General features: G+C 43.1%; 1 protein-coding gene across 1 annotated transcript; it reads right to left on the minus strand.

Annotated features, from left to right (window-relative positions):
* Positions 1-203: 203 nt before the first annotated feature.
* SNAI1 (snail family transcriptional repressor 1) lies at positions 204-5,998 on the minus strand. Its single transcript, XM_034413799.3, has 3 exons — positions 5,582-5,998; positions 4,272-4,793; positions 204-1,773 (listed from the first exon to the last, which is right to left on the minus strand). Exons 1-3 carry the CDS (start codon positions 5,658-5,660, stop codon positions 1,592-1,594), a joined length of 783 nt encoding a protein of 260 aa, XP_034269690.1. The 5' UTR covers positions 5,661-5,998; the 3' UTR covers positions 204-1,591.
* Positions 5,999-14,800: the final 8,802 nt, after the last annotated feature.

Below are 14,800 nucleotides of genomic sequence, written 5' to 3' on the forward strand. Positions count from 1 at the left end.
CAGTGTAGTGGCTGGGATCAGAGGCAAAAGTGAGTTTGAATTCACACTGCCCAATATTCTGGAATAAGTTCCTAGCATTCCAATCGAAGCATTTGATCTGTCAGTTGCAAATCACTTGTAGAGTCTTACTCACACCTGCCAATTCCTGAATCATGGCAAATGACTAAACAGAAGTACGGCCAAGAAAGTGCACAAAAACCAAATTATAAATTACCCTTTTTATTGAATATCAATAAATTGTATATAATTATATATAAAAAGTATTTTTTTTTAATTCAGTATAAAATTGTGGCACAAAAATATATAAATACCAGTGTACCTTTGAAATGTAAACATACCCTTTTGTTTTTTGTTGTTGTTGATGTGGAAACAATGTACAATAGAAATGCATTCAGGAGGCACCTGTCAATAACCTTAAGTAGCTCTTTTGGCACACACCTGTCAATGGGGCAGCCTTCCCTGCCCAGGCGGCTATTGAACCGCCTGACAAGTGCCTGCTATTAGTCACAGTTCTTTTGAAAAAAAGCAGTTGTTAAAAGAAGTCATATTAACAGGTGCTTGAGTGCATAGCTGCTCTTGTAAACAGGAGCCTTGCTTTGAATGGCTACCCAGTGCCTTCTGCAGACATAAGTCTTTGAAGCATTGCGAATTATCCCTCTGCTGACCCAGAACTAATGAAATACTGTATCCCTGCATAGCTGCACTAAGGAGAGTTTGAGATGGTGGGGAGGCGTTAACACTTGGCTTTCTGCCCTTTGTTTAGAGGCATATCAATTCAGGGTCATGAATTACTGTGAATCTATTATTCTAGTCATCTTTTTTTAAAGGATCAAAACGAAAGACTGGTCTTTCAGGCAAGGTAGGCACGAGATTCGGAATATTTTTCCCATTTGTAAAATGTTAGTGAATGCTATTAACTCAGATGGCTTTGAAGAAGCTGGAAACAATTCTGAGGGGAGAGGACTCAGCGGGTGTTAGATATGAAAGCAGGCATGATTAGTGGCAGTAAACTTTTTGAGTACCAGATGCAGGGGGCAGGAAAAAGAGGTAATCGTTATCCTTATAATCTGCCTACAAGTTCCGAAGGATGTATCTGATCCCAGTTGAGCAGCTCAACAAGATGTTTTTAGCTACATGTCAGTTTTTGGAGAAGCTGTTCCCGTATTGGTACCCTGCAGAGTGTGGGCTCTAACATACTGAATTCCCTGATAAAAAATTCCGTATTTCTAAAAATTCTGGGGACATATATCCAACCCATTTGGATAGCACCAGGTTTTAGAACCTTGTTTTAAAATATCATCCCATGTTGTTTGGCAACCCATCATTTCTGATGAAGCAATGATCATGCATGGGCTTGAATCAAGAAGCATTTTGCCACCACGAGGGCCAGGGAATGGAATACAAAGGCAAATCAGGTTTGAAAAATTCTCTTGAAGACAAAGAGTGAAAGAAGCATTGTGTATGATGCTTTAAGGCCTGAAGCAGCTGGAAACAACCAGATTTCAATATAAGCTGTTTGTGGCAGCTCAGAACTATTTTCCTAGGGACACTAGTTACAATATATGGCTTTGCACGGAGGAGTCCATGGGATTCAACGGGTTCCAATGCAGCCTGTTTCTTCATGTTTGTGGAGAAGTGACATGCGAGAGAAAGTCCGGGAGCAAGTTTTACACTGATACTTCTTAACATCTGAATGGGTCTGCAGGTGAGCACGGAGATTGGAGCGGTCAGCAAAGGCCCGGCTACAGTGTGTGCAGGAAAATGGCTTTTCCCCTAGAAAGATAAAAGGAGAAAAAAGGATCATCAGCCTGAATCTTGACAAAACATGTGACAGAAGTAAAAAAAAAAATAAGTCACCGTTTATATCACTTTTCCAATCTTTCACTACTATTAGGTAAAAGAGAAGTGTTTATAGAATAGAATTTTTATTGGCCAAGTTTGATTGGACACACAAGGAATTTGACTTGGTGCATATGCTCTCAGTGTACATAAAAAGACAAGATACATTCGTCAAGAATCATGGAAATCCAAGATTCATCCCAGGTTTAAGCAAATCTCTAGAGCATAATTCAGAGTTTGGAAATAAATTTTGCTTGAATCACCCAATATATACCGTAAATGGTTTTGTATTCAAGACAATAGGCCAGATTTAAATCAGGCAGATGCTGGATTCCGAAATAAAGGGTTAAAAACCAAGTCTTCTTAGGTTCCCTATTTCAAAGGGTCAAAGAGCAGGGCCTGAATTTTGAGGTTGGATTGTGCTTATCAAGGGTGTCCTTAAAAAGCCAAGGAAAGTAGTCTGTTCTTGGATGGGAGACCACCAAGTAATTCCTATGCTAGGTTGTGGTCCCTTCCCCAATTCTTGCCACAATAATATGTCCAAGTTACCAACAAAAATCCACCTGGAATCAGGAAGCTTTTACTTTTATTCTAATGGAGCTTGGTTCAACGTGAGCGTCCAAGATCCTAGGCATATTTATCTGGAGAATAACATTCTTGGATACCAGAGATAATAATACATGTATTGCACTGGTCTACATATAATAAAGAGCTCATAGCATGGTACAAAATGCCCTCTTCTGCCAACTTAGTGCAGCAAAAGCTGAAACATTTAATTGTATAACTATATCCTTCCCAGGTTTTCTTCCGCTCTCCCCCTCCCTCCTTCAAGCCTCAACCAACTAAAGCAGGGTTGAATTCCTGGCAGGAAAATTCTTCTGGAGCTCACTTAACAGGCTGCTCGATTTGGAAAGCACAATTAAAAGTCTTTCTGGCTTCCTTCAGGCAGTCATCTTTAGGACTTTTAAAAAGGGTGTGAAATCAGCACTAAGTAACAATTAAAGGATCCTGCCCCCTCCACCCACCCAACACAAAAGCTGCTTGGGGGGAAAAGCATTGTAAATGTGATACTCCTTGGATTAAACACTCAAAAAGCCGCAGCTGTGGAATCTGGTGTTCAGCCTGGGGCGTTACAGTAACAGGTGCAGGAAGGGAAGAGCAAACCCAGCTCCCTAAGAGCACCTGCCAAGGCTGCTCCCGGGTTTCCAAGAGCCCTTCCCCACCATTTCCACGGTCCCATTAGGCAAACAATGCTGGAATGAAGCATCTCCCAACACCACACTCTTTTTTTGTGTGCCCAGAAGCCAGCTTATCCTGCTTGCAACCGGGGAAGGCATCAGATATCAGAGGGAGCTTTCAGGGGCCTTCCATATAGGAAAAATGAGGAAGTAGGCCGTTCCCCCACCCCCCACCCCTCCAGCAAATGTATGGCCCCTGTTTAGCACCTTTTATATACTTAGGTTAGACAAGAGAGAAGAGGGAGGGGAGGGAGAAAATAGGAAATATCTTGGAGATTGTTGAAATGCAAATAACAAGCAAGGGAAATAGAGAGGAGGGTTTGGCCACTGGCTGCCTTGTATTAGACTGCAATGCTCACAAGCCCTTTCAATACAATAACCCCCCCACCCCCCACATTGTGTATGTGTGTGCTTGGAATGACTCAAGGCTGATTCACACGATGGAGCGCCTGCTGAGCTGGCTTCAGGGCGTCTGTGTCCAAACGAAATAGGCATGATGATGTGGCTGTGGAATCACTTCCCCAGGACCGCTCCAAAACTTATGTAAACTAACAAAACAATGGTCGGAATAGTAACTAGGTAGCTGCTTTAGAATGGCACTATGTACAGGAATACGGACTGAATCAACCCAATTTTTTACGCTTGCAGAACATCTAGGACCATCATCACATGGCCTGAAAAATGGGCTAAAAACCAGGTAATATAGGTACGAAGAAAAATGCCATTGACGTATAAACCTAAACCTAGATTTGCTTACAAAGATATCCTAGGTTTGTAGGATACCTTTTATCCATGGTTATGTGGACTTAAGCCACATATTAAACTTTAAATTAATTGAATTTTGTTACACACTGCTATAATGGGGTTGGCCAGGTTTGGGGCTCTCTGTGCTGTGTAAACATAACCAGTCAATACAAAAAGGGAGTCCAAAATCAATTAAATCAAGAGGTTGCAAGTATTAAGCCCCAAAAAGGTGGATTTGGGGCAAATCTGTTTTTAAAAGGTCTTAATTAAGACAGCAATGTTTCTTTCCAGAGAAACACCCTTTGGAGACCCTTATCTCCTCTGATAAGCTAACAGGCAGTGTTGACGTGAATCAGGTTACAAGCAAGGTAGGGAGGACTGGGGCTAGAGAAAAGATAAGAGAGGAAGATAACAAGGACCAGAGACACAAACAGAAGAATTCAGCTTTACCAGTGTGCGTTCTGATGTGGCCCTGCAGGAGCCATGGCCTTGAGAATGCTTTGCCGCAGATCTTACACACACAGGGCAAGGTATGGCTTCGGATGTGCATCTTGAGAGCCCCCAAGCTCACATATTCCTTTTCGCAATATTTGCAGCTGAAAGATTTCCTGGTCTGGGAATCACAATGCAACTGTCTGTGCTTGGAAAGGCCAGCAAAAGTTGAGTAGGATTTGCTGCACTGGCTGCAGTGGAATTTCTCGGCTTCGGTGGCAGAGGAGGCTGGGCTGGGCGGGTCAGAGCTGGTCTTGCCATCTTCCTCTTCACTCGACAAGGAGGTCAGGTCCAGGGGTTTGGCATCGGGGCTGGGTGGAGAAGCTGCACTTTTCTTGTACTCCGATTCCGAGTTGAAGAAGTTAGAGAACAGCCCTGTGTCCCAGACTAGCGGAGGATAGTAAGAACCAGCACTCAAGAGATCTGGTTGAGGGATGACAGACAAGGGATATTTGTCGTACAAAAATGGAGAGACGATCACTGCAAAAAAAAAAAGAGACCAAAGGCAAGCTATTAGAGAAAAAAATCCTGCAGAACTGGACACAACCCTCCCTACCTTCTTTTGAGATCCATCCACGTTTGACATGCTCAGGGAGCCCTTGAATAAGTTATCTGGGCATATGCAAAGGGCCAGAAATCTGATGAACAAAATCTTAAAAACATCCTTTGGGATTGAAATTAGCCACAGAGGGAAGGTCAAAATAGCCAAAAGCTACAACACCCACCATCACTTCTTGGAAGGACCGGAAAGCTTTTCCCTGGATTCAGGCCGGGTTTATAAAGAATCCGTGGCAAAAAGGCTGATGGGACTTGGGAGTTTTTTGCATTTCCAAGTCAAAAGCAGCTGGTTTATATAGCAAAAGCATTCCGTTGCAGAGCTCTTCGAGTTCAAAGGGGTTTTAGTCCCTCATTTACTACTTGTGGGAGCTTGTCTCCCGAGCCCGAGCCCGACTGGATGGCACCTAACTAACCTAAAAACCCGGATTACCTCTTCCCTAATTGCTAGGTTAAGTAGCCGCCGCGCTCCGCGTCCTCCGCAAGGGGACGGTCCCACATGTTTCTCCTCCCAAGTTATTAGCGGGGAACTTTCAGCCCGAGCCCGTTGCGCTGAATCCGGCATCCATCCACCCACCCACCCACCCACCCAAGGCAGTCCCCGACGGGCCGTTTAAGTTAGCCAGTCCTCTCTCCCAATTCGCCCCCTAGGCACTGCCGCAGCCCACATAGCAGCGCCGCCCGCCCACTCTTTTCCCGGGCGCAGCGCTTACCCGTCTGGCTTTCCAATTCGCTGTAATTGGGCTTCTTGCTGGCCGAAAAGTGTTTCTTGACGAGGAAGGAACGGGGCATCTTTGCGGCTCCGAGGCGAAGGCGAACTGCGGAAAAGACCCCACTGCAGTTCGCGCCGCTCGCCGCCTTTTCGCCTTTTCTCCAATAAAGCCGGATCCTCCCCTCCGTCGCTCGCCAGCCCGATGCGATGTAAGCAATTGGAAGCGGCTCAGCCACGAGCTTAATATGGGCCGGGCGGCAGGTGGGCGAGGCCGATCCGCCTCCCCTCCTCCTCCTCCCCGTGTCACTTGGCAGCCAATCCGACCAAGGCGGGGAGGGGTCCCGGCTGCGAGCCTCTTTCTCAAGCAGGTGCTGCCCGCAAACAAAACCCACCGGCGAGGCTTCGTCTGAGCGGGCTCTCGACAAAAGGTTGCGTGCGTGGGTGGGTCGGTGGGGGAAGCCACGCCTGAAGGTCCGGCCACGTATATAAACCTTCGGACGGAGCGGGGAGAAGAACCGGTCTGTGGGTCGGGTCGGGAAAGTGAGAGTGAAAGTCCCCCACTCCGCCACGTCTACCATGCGTGTCTTAAATCAGGGGGTCTCCAACCTTGGCAACTTGAAGCCTTGACGGACTTCAACTCCCAGAATTCCCCAGCCAGCAAAGCTGGCTGGGGAATTCTGGGAGTTGAAGTCCGCCAAGGCTTCAAGTTGTCAAGGTTGGAGACCCCTGTCTTAAACCATTCCTATCTGAGCGATTTGAGTTCACACGTGTGTCCATTCCACGGTTTGCCTTCGGAAGGAAGCCCGCGCGGTTCAATGAACTTCCCCGATCTTAAAACACGTGGAGCGCTTGTAGCTTTTCTCACCTCGGCCGCTTTCCAACTGGCGTTTGGGGGATTATTCACTCCCATAATCCCCGCCTTGCTTTTAAAGGGGCTGGGCTGCCTTCCCGTCCGGACGCACCAAAACGCTTTGCAAGTGTTCTATGAAAACTAAAAAGTCCAAGGAATCGGGGCCCTCCACCCCAAAAACCTTCATCCGCTCAAAGTCTCCTGGGAGACACCGTCCTCCTGTGAGCGGCACCCTTATTTCGGGAGCTTCCGGAGGGAGCAGGGCAGTGGTGAAATCCAATTTTTTTAAACTACCGGTTCTGTGGGCGTGGCTTGGTGGGCGTGGCAGGGGAAGGATACTGCAAAATCTCCATTCCCACCCAACTCCAAGGGAAGGATATGCAAAATCCCCATTCCCTCCCTACTCTGGAGCCAGCCAGAGGTGGTATTTGCCAGTTCTCCAAACTACTCAAAATTTCTGCTACCGATTCTCCGAACTGCGCAAAATTTCCACTACCGGTTCGTCAGAACCTGCTGGATTTCACCCCTGGAAAGGGATTGTCCCGAAATATGAGTAGCGCGATCATCGGGACGAAGATGCGACTTTTCCTGACGCGTTTTTTTTTGGGGGGGGGGGAATGGAAGGAGTGGGTCCTGCTCTCCTCCTTCTCCTCCGAGTTAAGTAACAGTAACAAGAGTTGGAAGGGACCTTGGAGGTCATCTAGTCCAACCCCCTCCTCACGCAGGAGACTTGTCCTAGGGATTCAAACCGCCCAACTGTTGACCTTTCTGATCGACAAGCCTTTGCAATGCTGGGTCAGCATTTGCTTCCAGAGAAGGAGCACCGCGGAGCGAAATCGCCGCCTCGATTCCCTAAAGAGAACCACCCCCGATCGCTTGCAAAAGGGCGATCCCGCAAGCACGTGCCGTGGTCGTCCGAAAACGGGAACCGCCCGCCGAACCGTCTTCCTGCGGGGAAACCCGCAAAGCGTTTAATCCTCTCCGTATCTTCCTTCTCCCATCTCCCCCCGGTGTGGCCATAACGGTCTTCCGTGCTAGCCCTCGCGAGTTTTTTCCCCTCTCCGGTGGGAATTGCGGACACGCGGGGTGGGCGCCCATTTCCTGGGCGGCAGGACCAGCGGATCCCCGCGAGGGGGTTGTCCGTCTGTCCCGCGATCCCGCAGATGCTTTGGGGCTGAATTGGTCGAGTCTTGCTTTTTAAAGGAAGGGATCGGAGTTCTTCTCGAGCCTGATTATTCAACAGGTGTTGCAGACGCGCTTGTAAGCTAAGTTAGTGTCTAAATCCAGCCACGGTAACTAACCCGGCTCCCTTGTTCCAGTTAGGTTCTGGCCTGATGTATATTGGGAAGTCTGACACATGGTTTCTAACCGGTGGGGCACAAAATCTTGGGAAGTCTGACACATCTGTTGGGGAAAAACCTGAACAAAATGCTCGGGTGATGATTGGTGATAATTTTTCGGCTTTATTACAGTATCTGCTGTTGGTATACAGAAATTAAAGAACATATATAGAAATGATTTAGTACAGTGTTTCTCGACCTTGGTAGCTTGAAGATGGGTGGACTTCAACTCCCAGAATCCCCCAGCCAGCAACGCTGGCTGGGGGATTCTGGGAGTTGAAGTCCATCCATCTTCAAGCTACCAAGGTCGAGAAACACTGATTTAGTAGATGATTATATATGAATGAGGCCCCAGGAGCCCTGAGAAAAGGTAGCTTTGCTGTTAGAATGTCTTCATTTGGCTCTCTGCAATGCCATGAGCGCCCTCTCTGGGATCCCTTCAGCAAATCCCCCAAATCACTGTCAGAAGTGAAATGTTCAGCAGAGTTAAAACAATTTTCTTATATTAAAGTACTTAATGCAAGATCACAGCCTCAACCCGTTTGTTTTGGACTTGTAATAAAATCAACTTTAATATCCTTCGTGTTGGCCAATTTTGTCCTGGATTTTGTTTCTGGGGTAAGAACTGATTGCTAACAAGCCACCATTCCTTCCCTAAATGCAGTATAAAGAAGATTAATTCTGCTGATGATGGACTTCCTGTTAATAGTGTTCAAGCTGATAATGTGGATATACCGATTTGGATTCTTGATGACCAAATGGTCTTTTCCATCTCTTAACATTCCATGATCTTCCAGATACTAAAATTGTTTCCCCATCAGCTTTTGTCCCTGTTATCAGTAAAGCTAGTTATTAAAATGACAATGGGGGGAGGTTAGTTTAACAGGTGGCACTATGGTTATATTAAATAGCCCAAGTTGCAAACAAAATTAGTTTGTAAACTGACATTTCAAACAAGCCAAGATAAGCGAAGAAATGCAAAGATCTCAAATTATGCTACTGATAAACACATCAAATAACCTGCTGAGACAAGTGAACTACAGTTTTAGTTGCCAGCTTCCCTCTTTTTGTCTAAAGGATTAGACAAATTATTTGAGATTAAGATCACCAGAAGGTGTAAATGGATTGTGCAAATTAAGAGACTGCTATTGCTAACAGAGAACAAAGTTTAATTAGATTATTTTAAATGCAATCAAGTAACAAGCTTGTAAATGGATGGTGTCCACCTGAGAAGTTGCAACAGCATTACTTACCTTAGAAGGGGAACTGTAGATAAAATTATTTTCATTTGAACAAAGGAAAATGAATCTTTCAAGACATTCATAATTAGTTCCTTTAGAGGTATAGTTATATATAGTTCATAAATCTTTGGAAATAATTTTTGGATTCAGTCCTATACATGTTTTATAAGATAAATCCTATTGAATAGACATGGATAAGATTGCATAAAAAAACACCTATCCATCTTTGGTTTAATAACCTGTAAGCATATTTGCATATATCATACTTTCAATATGGGTGATGCATGTTGAGCTATTAAAATGATGAAAGAGAGAGGCAATTTAATGAATGCTGGTAGATACGACCATTAAAATAAAAAGAAGCGGTAATAATGATACAAGACCTTAATTAAACTCTTCTACATGGAACTAGAAAGGGTTTTGACTTCATCAAAAATACTAATCAGAATCAGTACAAAACAAGAGACCAAAATGAGGTATTGCATCCAAAACTGAAAAACAACAACTTGCTTCTTACAACAACTTGTGACTTGGTTCACATGTCTCACACTAAGCCATAATGTGATTTACGTAGCCTGCTCCATGCAGAACCTGGTTGTGACTTATTAAAAATTATGGTTAAGCAAAAGTTTGTCAACAGGTTTTACTCTCAAGCAAGAAAGCAACAAATGTTTCCTAAACAAAATTTCTATCCTAGAAATGAATTTTTTTTCAATTGTATGTGCACAGAATTAACATGCTACTAAAATAAATTTGGGGTTTTCACTAAATCAAAGCAATACTAGGGAAGATTGGAATGTCAATTAAACCTATTATTGACATCATCTTGCTCAAAAAGAAGAAAAAGCAAAGAATAAAATGAAAGCAAAGCATCTTTAGACAGTAGCCAAATGGTAGAATAGAATAGAATTCTTTATTGTCCAAGTGTGATTGGACACACATGGAATTTGTCTTTGGTGCATACGCTTTATGGTGTACATAAAAGAAAAGATATGCTCATCAAGAATCATAAGGTACAACACTTAATGATAGTCATAGGAAACAATCAAATCATATTAGGAAACAGTCAATATAAATCTCAAGGTTACAGTCATACAGTCATAAGTGGGAGGAGATGGGTGATAGGAATGATGAGAAGATTAATAGTAATGCAGACTTAGTAAATAGTTTGACAGTGTTGAGGGAATTATTTGTTTAGCAGAGTGATGGCATTTGAGAAAAAACTGTTCTTGTGTCTAGTTGTTCTGCTGTGCAGTGCTCTATAGTGTCGTTTTGAGAGTAGGAGTTGAAACAGTTTATGTCCAGGATGCAAGGGGTCTGTAAATATTTTCATAGCCCTCTTTTTGACTCGTGCAGTGTACAGGTCCTAATGGAAGGCAGGTTGGTAGCAATTGTTTTTTCTGCAGTTCTAATTATCCTCTGAAGTCTGTGTCTGTCTTATTGGGTTGCGGAACCAAACCAGACAGTTATAGAGGGGCAGATGACAGACTCAATAATTCCTCTGTAGAACTGTATCAGCAGCTCTTTGGGCAGTTTGAGCTTTCTGAGTTGGCACAGAAAGAACATTCTTTGTTGTGCTTTTTTGATGACGTTTTTGATGTTGGGTGTCCATTTTAGGTCATGAGATATGGTAGAACCTAGATATTTGAAGGTCTCTACTGTTGATACTGTGTTGTCAAAGTATTGTAAAAGGTGGTTGTATGGGAGGGTTTCTCCTAAAGTCCACCACCATTTCTATGGTTTTGAGTGTGTTCAGTTCCAGATTGTTCTGGTCGCACCACGAGGCTAGTTGTTGACCTCAGCGTTTAGGGTTATGAAAGAATGTGGACAAAACTGCTCCTTGATAAATTCTATAGTCCCAAGGCTATGTTTGCAACAATGTGCTAAGTTAACTCCCATCAAAGCAAACACCCCTTCAACGTTTCAAAGGCAAAACCTCTGTCCCTTGTGTCCATTGACAGAAGCAAGGGACTCTCTTCAAACAAGAGAGGGCAAGGCAATGTCACCATAGTGGTAACTCCCTATTGTGATAAAGTGTTCCAAAAATGAACACAATTAGGTGTAGTTAAAGGTGGGTTTACATTAGTCAGACAATGGTTGCTGGTCATAAAGTGAGATAGCTATTGACTGAAAGACTTAGGCTGTGTTTATACACTTAGACTGATTAAACTCAAGTACAAGGGAATTTATGGGGGAGGGGGAAGATTTGGAGAAGGAGTTCTAATTTAACTTGTCAAGGAAAAAAAAAAACAGTTGTCCAAGCTTCTACTTTTCCACATGGTGTTAATGTCCTTTGAATAAGTTCTCTACAACTGGGGTCTCCAACCTTGGCAACTTTAAGCCTGGCGGACTTCAACTCCAGGAATTCCCCAGCCAGCGTTGCCAAGGTTGGAGACTCCTGCTCTACAAGACTAATTTGGGGGTGGGGGGGGTGGGAGAGAAGTGAAAAAGGAACACCCGTGGTTTCATAAAAGGAGATTGCGTACCTTCAGATTGTGTGTGTGTGTGTGTGTGAGTGAGTGAGTGAGTGAGTGAGAGAGAGATATAGTCACGAGCAAGTAAGCAGCTCAAGTGATCTGCTCACCTTGGTCTGGTGATTCAGGAAAATTCTGATCGGGTAGTGATAACTTCATTGTAAAGGGACCTGCTGGAAGATAAGACTACAGCCACAGCCTGATCATGTGCCCTGAATTGCGTTATCCACCTGTAATCCAATCAAAGTCATCAAGGAAGAAAAAAGAATGGAAATTTTATCACAATGGTGTTAAACTTGCAAAACTATATTTTTCCATTTTGTTTTAGTGGCTTAGATAGATTGGATGCATTTGTGGAAAGAGTATTCTCAACACTATAATAAAAATCTGAATGAAAGCGAGATTTTTTTTAAAAAAAAAAGACTTCAGAAAGTCTGCCTTCAAATTCCCTGTAACTGAAGCTAATGTAAAGATCCATGAATTCAAACCAGGAGATTAATTTATGGGTCGTGATTAAATGCCTTAGACCCTATTTGTACTCATGACTTGTTAGGTTATTTATTATATATATATGCTCCACCCCATCTTGCAGTTAGAGGTGGGAACTTGCCTAAACTTCCATGTGTTCTCTGTGATTTAACTGTGATTAGAGATTGTTTTTGATGATGAATAGTAGGAGAAAAAAAAAATCAAAGTTAAATTTCCTTTGAAGGTGGAAATGGCTAGCAGGAAAAGCTACGAAATGGGGCTGTTCCAGCCGTAGCATCCCTATTCTCATCATTTTTCAACTTCCTCCTTAGAGGTGGTAAAACAGACATTGCAGGCAGAAGAGACTCAACCTACCTCTGTGAGCATGCCTTCAAACTTCAGTTGATCTAATAGTTTCGTCTCTTTAGATTTTACATCCTCAAAAGCAATTCATTGCATTGATTAGCAAAGTTGGGATATGCCCAGCAATATCAGCCATTTGCAAAAACTTGCTGGACATTTTTCCATGGGAAACATCCAGGAATAAGTCATAACTTTAGTTCCCAGCTGAGCATGGATCAGCATAATGTGCCAGTGCATCAATGTTTCTCTAAGAGCCCGGGATTTATATATTCAATGGCATTTGAACTTGAAAGATCCAGGTTCAAATCCTACTTCAGCTGGGAAGCTACAGTGAAACCCAGTGGGATGTACAGTAGTAGCTAGGAGACTGGACCGAGACATGAAACACTCAAGACCACAACCACATTTCCGTAGCAAATTCACTAGGTAATTTTGGATCAATCAAATGCTCTTCTGTGCCTTCCCTTTTAATAAAATATGTTAGAAAAGTTATTGTGAACTCCAGTCAATCATCGTCTCTCACCTAACAAGATTCTTGAGGAGAAAAATTGGAGCAGTGAATATTATGCACTGCCAGTTTGAGCTTTTGCAGGAAAAGTGAGATAGAAATGAAGGAAACAAGCAAATAAATCACCTTGTACTTTCTCAGACTAACTTACCTCAAAGGCAGTTGTGATGAAAACATTGCCTCTTGTCTCTAAGAGAAAATAAACCTGTGGAACTAATACTATCCTTGGTATTACTTTTAGTCACTGGGTAGAAAGTTTATAATGAATTTGCAATATTTATGTTATTTTAGGCAAGGAATGATTTATAGCAGTTTCCCAATCTCAGCAAGTTTAAGAGGCGCTCAATATACTGTTGCAGCCAGCATGTTGGGGGGGGATTCTGGGAGTTGAAGTCCACACATCTTAAAGTCGTTGAGATTGAAAAATGCTGGTTTATATTGTTTTGATTTAGTGAAATTAAAAAAAATATCTTACATAGGTCTTCACAGAAAATAAAATCATCTGCAGCCTAATTAAGGATAGAAATTTTCATTTTCATTGGTCATGAAAAATATACAGATGGGGTAGAGTTGAGTCAAATTTTACCAAAAGTTCCCCACCCCCCAACATTGCAAGTCAAAATGTCTCACTCTAAGTTGCTTTGTGAAGACTTCTAGAAATGCGTCCTGATATGAAATGTATGTTGAAACTGCTGCAAGGCAAAAGAGGAAATGCACAAAAAGGGCACATTTTAATCATAAAGGAAATCAGGCAGCATAATTGCCCACTCCTGTTACTGTACTAAATGTTTCCAAAACACTTTCAAAACAGAACAGTTTTGGGGGGGGAACCCTTAAGTGCTAGCATGCTACCAAGACTCACAATCATATACCATCCATGGCTTGGCTGACTTCAGATCCATGAGTGTTACTGAATGCATACATAAAACAGGATTTTCACATTTACAAATATACCAGCCAAAACATTTACCATAGATAAGACTTACTCATGAGGAATATGCCTACGTACGTGCATGCAGTGGCTGAAGAATGTTTTTGTTGACAGGGTGTCACAATGGCTTTTAATTATGGCCTGTAGGATTATTTGAGCTCAGCTGTGATCTTTGATTATGGGAATTTTAAAGGAATGTTTGAGAGAATCCTCCTTCTCAGGCAAACTTTGTGGAAATGTTTACTCAAAAGTAGTTCTGCTGAAGCCAGATTTCACCCAGCTAGGTAATTTAGCTAATTTTAAAGCGCTCCATGGCTCAGGACCTGGGTACTTGCGGGACCGCCTACTACCACCAATAGCCTCCCACCGGCCGGTACGCTCTCATAGAGAGGGGCTCCTCAGAGTGCCATCGGCCAAACAATGTCGACTGGCGGCTCCCAGGGGGAGAGCCTTCTCTGTGGGGGCACCTACTATCTGGAACAAGCTCCCCCCGGAGATACGGAGGATCCCAGATCTGCGCACTTTCTGCCGTGCTCTAAAGACCTTTTTATTTCACCAGGCGGGCCTGGCCTAACTTTCTCCCTCTTTTAAAAGTTTAAATTTGTTTTAAATTGATTGGGGTTTTAAATCTGTCTGGGCCAAACTATTTAATTCGATTTTATCTCTGCTTTTTAAATTTTGTATATATGTATTTTATTGTTGGCTGTTCACCGCCCTGAGTCCTTCGGGAGTAGGGCGGTATATAAATCAAATAAAAGTAAAAAGTAAAGTAAAGTAATTTATGTACATATTTCAGACCTAAAACAGGCTTTGAGAACTTTCTAAAGCAAGGATGTCCAATCTTGGCAACCTGTGGACTTCAACTCTCAGAACTCCCCAGCATAGCTGAAATCAACAAATTTTAAAATTGCAGAGTTGCACGCCCCTATTCTAAAGTAATCTTTAGCTTGGCACACATTTTAGTATTACTACTTCCAGAGTTCCTAGCCATTCGTCTTAAAAACATTTACTATAATAATTTCCACTGTTGAATAGCTCTTAAAAG

Source organism: Pantherophis guttatus, chromosome 3, assembly GCF_059756535.1.
Source record: "Pantherophis guttatus breed Tessera chromosome 3, ASM5975653v1, whole genome shotgun sequence".
Classification (NCBI taxonomy): Eukaryota; Metazoa; Chordata; class Lepidosauria; order Squamata; family Colubridae; genus Pantherophis; species Pantherophis guttatus.